The sequence below is a fragment of the Gadus morhua genome, chromosome 23 (assembly GCF_902167405.1).
Source record: "Gadus morhua chromosome 23, gadMor3.0, whole genome shotgun sequence".
In the NCBI taxonomy this organism is placed as follows: Eukaryota; Metazoa; Chordata; class Actinopteri; order Gadiformes; family Gadidae; genus Gadus; species Gadus morhua.
Window position 1 is genome coordinate 13790380 of NC_044070.1, and position 12274 is coordinate 13802653.

General features: G+C 40.9%; 1 protein-coding gene across 1 annotated transcript; it reads right to left on the reverse strand.

Moving 5' to 3' along the window:
• Positions 1 to 502: 502 nt before the first annotated feature.
• Positions 503 to 5955, reverse strand: LOC115537050 (metalloreductase STEAP1). Its single transcript, XM_030348656.1, has 7 exons — positions 5617 to 5955; positions 5014 to 5116; positions 4661 to 4888; positions 4310 to 4415; positions 3908 to 4074; positions 2510 to 2674; positions 503 to 1864 (listed from the first exon to the last, which is right to left on the reverse strand). The coding sequence occupies exons 2-7, from the start codon at positions 5110 to 5112 to the stop codon at positions 1598 to 1600; spliced, it is 1032 nt and encodes a 343-aa protein (XP_030204516.1). The 5' UTR covers positions 5113 to 5116; positions 5617 to 5955; the 3' UTR covers positions 503 to 1597.
• Between the last annotated feature and the right edge of the window lie 6319 nt (positions 5956 to 12274).

The window sequence follows — 12274 nt, forward strand, 5'->3', positions numbered from 1 at the left end:
TCAGAAAACTCGCCTTGCGATCAATGACTACGAATCAATATTATTTGAAACAAACATTTTATTTAAATTATCGTCATATTATATGAATATTAGCAATCATGAAAAAAGAGACATTGGTATATATAATAAAAGTATAATATATTAAACATTATATTATAATACTATATGAAATGTTTAGCTCTGTAGCATTATGTTGGACAGTCCTAATACACATTGTCTGATAATGTATTCAATGCTTATAATGCAAGGGCAAAGAGGGACGATTTAATTTAAAATAGCAGTGGATACCCTTGGGTAAAGAGATGTTTCCTGGAGAAAAACAATCACCAAGCATTTTTCAGGGTTCTGTCTACTCTAAATGGCTGTGTAACCATGTGATTTTAACGAGTGTGGCTTGGCTGGCTGGGTGTGTCAGTGTGTGGTTTAGGGAGTGTGGATAGTAAGATTCTTGTCGACAGCGAGAGAGCTCCAGGCCAGCATTTTTAATTTGTAGAAAATATCAGTTACAGGGTGTGATTTTCTGTCCTTGCATACAATAAACTGGAATTTGTAACAATTACCATAAATGGAGTCAAACTTGTTATAGGGCATGATCTCACATGGGTAAACAATAGATAGTAGCAATAAAAAAACCAAGCATGGGAAAATAAGCGGCATGTTTATACGTGTCACACCAAAATATCATTGACACAGGACTGTGTTCATGATTATTTGCCAAATGTCACAGTCTTGCATTGGAAGCTGTATAGATATCTGCATATCTAAGTTTTATACAGTCCTTATGAAAGTTGTACTCAATTTTCTTTCGTTTCTGAAGGCTACTTCAGCCATGAAGCAGCATTTAGGAAGTACAAAGGGAAACTTAAGGGATGGGGTTTAGATAGTACATAGTTAACTATATACAGATATGGACCATCAAGTATCATCAGTCAACCATAAATAATATTTGGTAATGTAACAATGGCAATGTCATAATTACAAGTGGCAAAATATGACCACAAAAAGTCACAATTTATGACTCAACTCATACAAATATTCTGCTTCAGACACAATTCGCATGATTTTCTTTTGTTGCTTGTCCAATGCAAACATATTTTTGTAAACGTAGTTCTAACGGCATCAGATATAAAGACCCTTTCGGAATCAACTTAATTTAATATATTCCCGCTCGTTTTGAAATGCCGTTCTGCCCCATTATTTCAGAAGATTCATCAGACTTCATACATTGAAATAAACTGTACGCAGCATCACACAATCATCGGTTGCGCGTTCCATTGTCAGAATCGATATTCTGCCAGTTGAGTCATGTTAACTAATCAACCAGTCAACCACCAGGACCTAAACCATTGTAGACCAACTGGCAGCGTCTGTTGCTTCCGGTAAAAGTGTACATAATCTCACAACCGCCTCAACTTGTTTTTCCTGCAATGTCTCCCAGGCTTCGCCCCTTTATTCCTAAACAAATCTGCCCACTGAATATTTGGCCACTTGCTCATGTATCGGTCAGCGTTTGTCAACGACAATATGTTCAGGTAGCAGCCCCAACCTTTCGTGGTGAATGCCCTTGCATACATTGACAAATCACCGCAAGTCAGAGTTAAGTGAGAAGAGGTTCCTCTTTAGGGCTTAAAGACGTCCTCCTGTCTGGTCGCTCCCAGCCCCTACGGATGAGCTCCAGCCTCCTGGCGAGGCAGGGAGGCAGCATGGCCGCCTTGACCAGGAGCACGCTCAGGGGGAGCAGGCAGGCCAGGACGAAGGAGGGGGGGGTGTACCACACATACTGTGCGGGATCCACCCACTTGCTCCAACCGAACACCAGGGCGTGAGCCGTGCCCAGCAGCAAGGCCGTGTAACCCAGAGACCTCTGGGGATTGGGGGGGGGGGGGGGGGGGGGGGGTAAAGAGTGAGTGAGTGAACTCGTATTTTACAATGTTCTCCTACTGTCTTCAGGATGCGTTTAGTTTATCTCGATTTTTTGTAATATATTGAAATATGACCTCCTGACTCGTGTTTGAGGGTCTCATGTTGAACTCTCCACATTTGCAAAGTAAGATATATTTACAACACTCATGTAATCTTTGCTTATGTTTTTACTGGAAAGGTTTCAGTTACGATTTCTCCAATTTGCTATTTATGTTTTGGGACATTTTATTATTATGGGGTTTAGCATAAATTGCTGAGTAAATATTATGCCACAATTTATTTCCACCCGAACTCATTACTCCATCTAAAGCGGCCAACATTAACGGTTATTGTACAGAGGACTTCTGTTTCGGATCCCTGGTGCCTTCGCAGACGGGACTACTCCTTTTGTTCTCCTGTCCCCCACACCTTTTCCCACATTGATTACTACCTGCCAGCAATAGATTACAGTTTTCAGTGCACACCTGTTAACATGATGCTACTGTGACATCAATACTTTGAGACCAACCATGCCTCAGGTTCAAGTTATTGTCCCAGCCTTAAACAACACAGATGCCTGTGTGGAATGCCCCCAAGCTATGTGTACCTGTATCCAGGTGAACTCTCTCCAGGAGAGGCTGTTGGAGATGGACGGCAGGGAGGCGACCGCGATCACGGCCAGCAGACCCAGGGTCATGATGCCCAGGGAGATGTAGATCTCCATCCGCCATACATCCTCAGACACCCAGGCGTCTTCCTTTTTCTGCTGCACCTGAGTCGGGAGACGCCGCAGAGTTAGTTTTTTTATTCATGTCCACTTTCCCACTGGGATCAGCAAACTCGGATGGATGCCTTCTCTAGCGTTTACCGTTTTTGAGCTGTTCAATATGGTCCCTTCAACTTAACCCTAACCCTGTTCTTTATAGTCCCTTAAATTTAACCATAACCCTGTTACATATAGTCCCTTCAACCTAACTCTAACCCTAACCCTAACCCTGTTTAATATAGTCACTTCAACTTGAATATTATTGAGGAAAGGAGGAATTTAGGGAGGAAGCATGAGGTAGCATTTACAGTAACACAGGCCTTTCAGCCTTACATGCCATTGAAAACAAGTTTGCTATTCTATGAGCTGTTAGGCAACCTTGCTGTAACACAACTCTTAAAACAACAACTAAGCAACACCTCATACAGTTTTTAAAATTCAAGTAGGAAGGTATTTTACATCATAAATGCAAATGCAAATGGAAATATACCCATTCCAAGATGGGATTATCTCTTCTATATGTTCCTTGTCAAGATCTCTCCTTTTACCCAATGTGTAATTGGGAAAAATGTCCTTTCTTTTGTAATTTGTGTCAGTGGCATTCATTATTTGTTCTGTATCCTACATTCCTTGTCATTTTTTGATCCTTTCCCTTTCTGCTTCACTCAATTGTCTGAATGAATAACAAAACAGTTGGTGGTTTGCCCACTTTCGTATAAATACATTACAAACAAAGCACTACTGAACAAATGCTGGTTGCGTGTGAAAAATTCTTAGTGAATCCATTTTGTTCAGTTGACCAGCACTGCCTGACAGAAGACTGCATTGTTGTAGTCTGAAAATGTATTAACTTAACATAATGGACACAAAATCAATTCGCATTATCTTTGTTCTTTAAAAATCTTACATTTAATAAACCAACCAATGGGAAACAGCCCATTTTGTGTTTATACCTTTCTCAAAGAAAACGCCTAAAAACAAAGACACTCTTATCCTCTTCTTTGATTCTGCAATTACCAGTTCACCATTGTACTCAATTAAGTAAGGGACAAAAGAAAGAATTTACATTGGCCTATTTATTTTGTCATCTTGTATGAGCTGTCTTTGTTGCTGTTTACATGTGTACATATACCTAGCGCTGCTGGAGCGAAGATTTAAGCGTTAATCAAAGGGAGTACATACAAAAAAAAACAGCTTTTCTCAATGTTTGTGAGTCAACAACTGTGCCTGACAACCCACCTGTTGGTATGCCCAGTTTAGCACTTTGTACCTGTAGGATCTCCTCATGGGGTAGCAGAGGCTATAGAGGGCATGAAGACAGGCCAGGTAGAAGGACAGCAGGCCGAGCTGCTTGCGTACAGACATCCAGCCCGCCAGCCATGCCGGGAAACGACGGTACTTAGTGCCTGGAAACAAGGGGAATAAACAGGAGGAGGGATGAATGACCTAGCAGTGGACAAGGAAATGAGTCAAATGGTTGGTATGAAATGTGTTTCCAAGGGAATAAAAAAACATAAAGAAAAGTCAAATGAAGTTCAGGAAAGTGTGTACTGTTCATTAAATTCTGTGTTGTTCCTCATTTTATTTTCAAAAGAGATTGCATTCAAATAGTGAGCGATGGCTCCGCGGGAAAGACTGTACCTCTGTGAAGCTGCAACATGGCCGCCAGTAAGCCGGGCAGGTATACGAGAGCCAGCAATGTGATGGATGTCCATGGCAGTGCCTTGTTCATCACAAGCACTGGCACCTGACACAACCAGAACAAGATAATGAACAACAACAACAACAACAAGGAAAAGAAACAGAGTTTTACGAGGAAGAATTTGCCAAGGATATATCCAAAGCATATAACGAAAACTAAAATACCCTCGGATGACCCTGACTCTCTCTCTCTCTCGTGCCACTATCCGCACATTCAAAGTTTCCCTTCCTAGGCATATTCCCTAGGGAGACGAGTACGCCTGTAAAAATGGTCTGGAGGATGGGGCTCACTTTGTAGAAGTTGTTCTTGTTCAACACCAGGTAGGGCTGCAGGACCTCTCGGAGAAAGGTGTAGATGAAGGTGACGGCCAGCAGCGCAAAGGTCACCCTCAGTGGCACCTGCCACTCGGGGAAGAGGGGCTGTTCCCTCGGGGGACCCCAGAGTTCCAAGGAGGAGGTTTGCCAGAGTGGGGTGGCCCCGGACCTACAGATCCCTGCAGACCCCTGGCACTGACAGTCCTGGAGGCAAGGATGCATGGGGGGGTTGGTACCAGGAAATCTGGTGGGGAACGTAAGTGTGCGTGTACCGTGCTAGATGGTTTGACAACACCCCCCAACCAAATACTATGGATAAGACCTGGTACCTTTGCTTCATGGCCTGTTTCTGCCATGTCTATCATTTCCTGCTGCCCCCCCTGATCTGCAGCCCCTGCACGTCGTGGAACACAGGGGCATGTCTCCATCCACCTATTTAGTAGAAAAACATTCAATATATATTTTCTTATCTGTATACACATCTATTGGTTGAGTGAAAACTGCACAGCACATTACCATGACTGAGCTGCCAGCAATGCAGCACCTCTACTATATGTATTAGGGATGTATGTGGGAGAAAGGTCCAAAGTAAATTTGAGGTAAAAGCTGGGTTTTAATAATGAGACCTTCTCTAGGCTTACATTTCAGAAGTAGGCTTCCATGGCTCTGTGCCTGGCCCCCTAAGAATTGAAATAACTCAAGAGCAGTGTCCACTTCAAATAACTCTGGGTTTCAAGGGCATTAAGGGCTTAGTCCGCATTAGTTGGCCATGTTTCAAAAGTCAAAGAAAATCTGGATTATTGGCCTCAGTTAATAAAAAAGTTAAACTTTTTTTTTACCAAGGAATTTGGTCTACAATTGGTTTTGGAATATGTTCATTAATCGAGGACGTTATTTATTTCTATGTCTTCTTTAAAAGTACAGTAAATTACCTTTTATCCCTTTTGCTGGTCTTGGCTGAATCGATGCGTCGATGGGTTTGAGGCTGGAATCAGCTGTTCACTCCACGTTGACAAAGTGACATCACACACGAAAGCAACTCTAATATTTGCTTGTGACCTACTACCCTACTGTCAGAATGAGGTCATCAATTTAAACTGCCTACAATTAACCATACAAAAAAAATACATTACCGGGTATGGTAAGAAACCTATGGTAATTCAAAATAAAAAGGATGTCCGCAATGTTGCGTGGCGAAAGCACGCTGACATTCGCCCTGGCCTCGTCCTTCTCCCTTCACAAACCAGAGCCTCTGAGTACTTTGTTGCACTTCAGTGAAGGGCGAACGTGGTGAGGGACAAGACCCGCCCCGAATGTCAGATTGAAGTCGTCTCCGGGGAAAACCGACCAATCATTGATCGCTTGGCAGGACGAGCCGGACAAGCCTATTTTTCTCCTGACCTGTCCCTGACCATTGAGTGCCTCTCGTTTTGGTGGCGTGTGTGTGTGTGTGTGTGTGTGTGTGTGTGTGTGTGTGTGTGTGTGTGTGTGTGTGTGTGTGTGTGTGTGTGTGTGTGTGTGTGTGTTTTATAAGGACAGGTGCATGCAAATAAATGGTCATCCGCCAAAATCAAATTGTTTGGCCAGCAAGATTCTTCTTCAACAACTTTTATGAAACAGTCATAACGGGAATATACAAATAACTTCCGGTATGTCTACATTTGGAAACGAGACATAATTAACATGATTTACAGATGGGTTAAATATAAAATGAAGAAATTAACTCTTCTGCAATTATTCATATCCTCTGCATAACCTAGGAATTGCTTATCTGCAACGCCCTCTATCGGTTACTGAGTGCTTCGTTGCGTTACTGACGTCAACAACGAATGTAATTCTTACTAAAACACGGAAAAAACATTACATCCGGGCTGGAGAAACGTTGACAAAGGTTGCTTAACATTTATACAGAGTAGACTACAAAGAATTACATAGCATCAGTCAGTCCAGTGCATAATTGACAAGCACAAAGTTTATTATATGATGATACCCTTTTTTTTCATTTGGAAATCGGACATCTTTCATTCAAGTTTGATGTACTTGTAAAGAGAAATAATCATTAAAATGGAATTTAATTAATAAATCCATCAGCTCTGATACGCATTAGATTTATCTGGTAGACTAGTGAAAACCTTTTGGTAACGTTTGACAACGCGGTGACCAGAAAGGATAAGAGAAGTCCTAGCCCATAATAACACTCATGGGTTTCCGCTAGAGGGCGCTGTAAGCTAAACTTTTCGAAGCTTTCCTCGTGTAAATTAGTAAGTAATTGAATTAAACATGATTGCTTTTCGAAGGACACATGACTGTCCTGTGATGACCCCCCCGCCCCCTTCCCTACAAAGAGACTTGAAAGTGTCTTCATGTTATTTTGCAATCCAAGGCAGAGATAGTCTGAGAGGTTGATTCTACAGCAAATACATCATGCGTCTTTTAAGTTGTTTTCTCGTGCTCGCTGTGAGCACCACCCATCTGTGCGATGCAGGGCCACTCCACGCACAGTGCAGAGCAGACTGGTAGGTTCTCGGTTTATTATCTGTTCATTCCTACCATAATATATCATGTGTTAAGGGGCTACCCCTTTTTCTCCTTAAGGACACAAGTTAGTTCTTCCCTTGCTTTAGGGTTCTACTGATAACAAATAATTTGTAGAATAGGCCCTTCACGTTATTTTCTTAGATAATAATATATAAGTATTGCAATAGCATGCTGAGCATTATATTACATGTACAAACCAAGATTGTCTGTTTGCTTCCCTGGTCTAATGTTTCATTGCCCTTCTCTCTCCTCTCTCCATTCATTTCTCTACATGTAGTTGTTTCTAAGTTTTCTCTGTTGTGAATAATGATAATATTGATCCAACTGTAGCCTTAAAGTAAGCAAACTCGTGTTTGTTTTCTCTTAAGCTCTCATTTCCATTCAAAAATGACAATGATTTCCCTGTCCTGATGTTTTCTCAATGTTTTCAATTTTGACCAAAATATCTCCAAACACATAATTTAATTATATGACCTTTCTTTTAGGTCCAATTATGTTTATTGGTGGCCAGTCCACCAAAGACAATGATGCTATTCACATTCATTTTGAATCAATGGAAAATGTCACAAGAATAGGTTGCAGTTCGAAATAGAGGGAAATGTAAAACACACACACACACACACACACACACACACACACACACACACACACACACACACACACACACACACACTCACACACGCACACGCACACACACACACACACACACACACACACACACACACACACACACACACGCACACACATTCTACCTGGAACACTTAAATAGGATACAAATAAAGTGTTTACGTTTTAAATGTACACAATATATGAAATAAACTACAAAGTCAAGAATTAGGGTGAAGATTACACCCAGGCCACTTGAATGTTGTTGGGTCATCGATGAGCATAGGTTTCAATGAGCTTCACTTACTACGATGTAGACATTTTGACTCAATTCTTAGGTGGATCTTTTCTTGAAGATCATAAATGATGTCCAAAACAACTGTGTTTCTGTAAAGTCTCCTCTGACTCCTGCATGAATTTAACAAAACATTAAACAGACGAGCAGAACTAGGGAAGATTTCTGAGACAATGGGCTGGGGTACTTTGAGTGGCCTAAATGAATCAAACCTTTAGATGAATAGACTTTGCCTCAATCATAACACAAACAGGTTTAATAACAGTTTAATCGTTGCTTTAAAGCTTAAAAACATACACAAATAAATATAATAAATACTACATGACACAGTAGACAATGTAAAATATTTTACGAGAAATAAACTTGCTATTAAACATAGAACTACAGCTTAAATTCGTTCATTTTAAAATTTGCAATGCAACACATATTACCATTTTCATTTTTTGTCATTTGTAAACATTAATCGACATTTAATAACGTTCCCTCCGACAGATTTTAATGGTGGTTGATTCTGTTTGTGTGCATAGTTTAATATCCACTGTTCAAAACCAAAGTCTTTGAACATACCTGCAACCGAAGTAGCTTATTTATTCTCACTTTATTCTGCTCCTGATGCCCTTTTGGGGGCCGTTTTCTTCTTTTCACGGCCCCTAAAAGCTATGCTACCAACAACTCTGAGGTGGTCTGCTGGCACCGAAACACCACCACCAACAACAACAACAACAACAACAACAACAACAACAACTCTCACTTGATTCTGAGGGGGAATATATTTATGTATATATGCGTCCACTGGTGTACAGAGTCGTCAGGCCTCACAACAGTTATTATTATAGCTTTCAATGTTAGTTTTTCTTTGGCACTGAGTATGCTCCCCTGGCGGACTAGTGATCCATCCCACCCCCCAGCGTGCGTCAAGTGTACGCAGCCGCGCCCTAACAACATTGACCAATAGATGGGGCTGTTTCATTTGCAATGGCGACCAAAGACAAGTTATTATAAAGTAACACAGGATTTTGGTAAGGTAAAAGCCACTATTGCCTTGAAATATAAACAACGAGAAAACCACATCTGTAAAGGCTAACGGTTGTAGATGTTGTCTTTGTCAGGTACTTTGGGATACGCTGTCAAACAGTCTATGAAGCCCTCGTTTCACAGATTAAGAAATGGCAAGGCAGAGATGGATGCAAGATGGGTGGGCAGAGATGCCTTTACAAAGTAAGGCCATACATGTTTCTGTCTGTCTGTCTGTCTGTCTGTCTGTCTGTCTGTCTTTCTTGGGCAAATTCCATTTTGTCACTTGTGAAAACATGGAAATCTGAGATTTGTAATCATAATTGTATTCATAGTTATTTTGTTGTTGATATATTTAGTCTCTCTCTCTCTCTCTCTCTCTCTCTCTCTCTCTCTCTCTCTCTCTCTCTCTCTCTCTCTCTCTCTCTCTCTCTCTCTCTCTCTCTCTCTCTCTCTCTCTCTCTCTCTCTCTCTCTCTCTCTCTCTCTCTCTCTCTCTCTCTCTATATATATATATATATATATATATATATATATATATATGTACGTAAACATACATTAATATATACATATGTATGTGCGTGTGCGTGTGCGTGTGCGTGTGTGTGTCTGTCTGTGTTACTGTTTTGACAGTTTTATATAAAATAGTCACTGACTGGATGACGGGCTATTGTTGCCACGGCTCCTAACACCTTGTGATCCACAGCTCAAGTCCTCCTCGGTCCACTTCATAGCTGCCAAGCACACCTCACCCTTACGGGGAAACGTTGATGACATCAATTTCCGGCTGGTCTCCTATCCATTCATCGTCAGTTGCCGCGTCTCGGTAACTCACTTGTAAAGCCTCTTTCTGCCCCCCAAAAAATGAGATAGATGAATAGGTGTCGTTTTCAAATAGCCACACTTGATCGTGGGATCGTTGCTTGAGAGACAAGCAACCTACAAGGCCATTGTTTTTACTTTCCTATTGATCTCTTCAACCTGTTTTCTCACCGTATACCTGTCTGCCTGTGTACCTGTCTGCCTTTATTCCTACTTTCTAATTCTACGCATCTCAGCTTTCTTAAAAATGCACAAACTCTCCACACATTATCCCTTCATTAATATTACTTACAGAAAGTACCTTTTTGAAGGAATTTTTCAGGAAAGGTCACCAACTATTCAAACTATTCTACTCTCTTTAAATCTCCATTCCTCTCACCACAATCTATAAGTGAACACAAACAACGCATAAAAAACCCGCATGCATTGGACAATGTGCCAGTGTAACCTTTACACATGACAAAGCTCAGGTTCAGGTTTCACACACTTTCAGCTCCCCCCATCATTATCTTTCTCTTTGTCTTTCATGCCCCTGACACAATGGCGCTTACTATTTCCTGCTACTGTTGTTGTTTTGAAAGTTTACAGTCCGATAGTGAACCCTCTTCCTCCCCTATAGGCCATGTCGGTGTCCGAGAGCTGGTACCGAGTTAAAGACCACGGCGCCAATTACTGTAACCTGTACAACCTCATGGAGGGTGAGTTCAGGACTGTAACCCTTGTTTAGGTTCCCATTTCCATTTTGAAAGGTGAAAATTCGCAACGTGGTGTGTATGTACATGACATCATCACCTCGTTGGGAAAGAGGCGGACCAGAGAGTTGGTGACGGTTGATGTCTCTGAATCACCAAAAGATACAAAGAGTGGACCAATGTGTAACATTTTCTCCAGAAATATTTTCTCAATGAGCCATTGCAACCGCGGCCTTTGAGCAACATTTTCTTTTACATTTTTGTGGAAGAGTTAGTGAGCTGCTCACCATCTCCGTATCCCTTTATAATCCACAGGGAGTGGGTTGACCCAGGCCAGTGGTTACAGAGAGGTCACCAGTGACTTCATGTGCACGCAGCGCTCCACTGCCAACTGCACTGTCTACTAGCAAACTCGGGTGGATGCCTTCTCTAGCGTTTACCGTTTTTGAGCTGTTCAATATATTCCCTTCAACTTAACCCTAACCCTGGTCTTTATAGTCCCTTCAATTTAAACCTAACCCTGTTACATATAGTCCCTTCAACCTAACTCTAACCCTAACCCTGTTTAATATAGTCACTTCAACTTGAATATTATTGAGGAAAGGAGGAATTTAGGGAGGAAGCATGAGGTAGCATTTACAGTAACACAGGCCTTTCAGCCTTACATGCCATTGAAAACAAGTTTGCTATTCTATGAGCTGTTGGGCAACATTGCTGTAACACAACTCTTAAAACAACACCTAAGTAACACCTCACGCAGTTTTTAAAATTCAAGTAGGAAGGTATTTTACATCATAAATGCAAATGCAAATGGAAATATACCCATTCCAAGATGGGATTATCTCTTCTATATGTTCCTTGTCAAGATCTCTCCTTTTACCCAATGTAAAATTGGGAAAAATGTCCTTTCTTTTGTCATTTGTGTCGGTGGCATTCATTATTTGTTCTGTATCCTACATTCCTTGTCCTCTGTTGGCGGTGGCCAACAGAGGCCACCGCTTCATCATGACGTCTTCTGTTGAACTCTTTAAAATATCAAAGGAAAATTTAGAAATATTATTATTTCGTTTTTGGTTGAATCCGCTATATCCGTCATGCATTTCAGTCAATTAATTTTGCAGTGTTTAGAGCACAAGAAAGACATACAATACAAAATATACATTTTAAAAAGTTTCTCAGTAAATAGTTTGATGGTACTGAAGTGTATTTTGGCAAAAGGGTAGCAGAATAAAATAATGAGGATTACAATTCTAATTTTATAAAGGATACACTTTCACACCTTCAACATTTGCATACGTGTGTTGATCTCATTTTGGAATATTGCTCAGCCTTCGTGGCCTATTTTGCTTCTTTTTGTCTAATTATGAGTTACTGTGATTGTGAATCAAAGTTGTATCATATTTTAAGATTAAGTCCTCCATGTATCGAAATGTCGATGATGTTTAATTAAGTGTATGCATTTCATATATTCAAACTGATTGACCAGACATCTGTAAATTGTAATTTGTCTAACTGCCCCGGAGTCAGACGAGTTGTTTAGTTCCAATTTCTTCATTGTGAGTCTACTGTAACTCTGCAAGTTACAGAAGACGCACAATGTCTACTGTAACTTGCAGAGTTACAG

Coding starts and splice junctions, on each gene's coding strand:
- LOC115537050 (XM_030348656.1), bottom strand. CDS start 5,112: ATGGAGACATGCCCCTGTGTTCCACGACGTGCAGGGGCTGCAGATCAG. Junction 4,889..5,013: donor AAACAGGCCATGAAGCAAAG/GTACCAGGTCTT, acceptor CCTTGCCTCCAG/GACTGTCAGTGCCAGGGGTC. Junction 2,675..3,907: donor TAAACTGGGCATACCAACAG/GTGGGTTGTCAG, acceptor CTCCCGACTCAG/GTGCAGCAGAAAAAGGAAGA.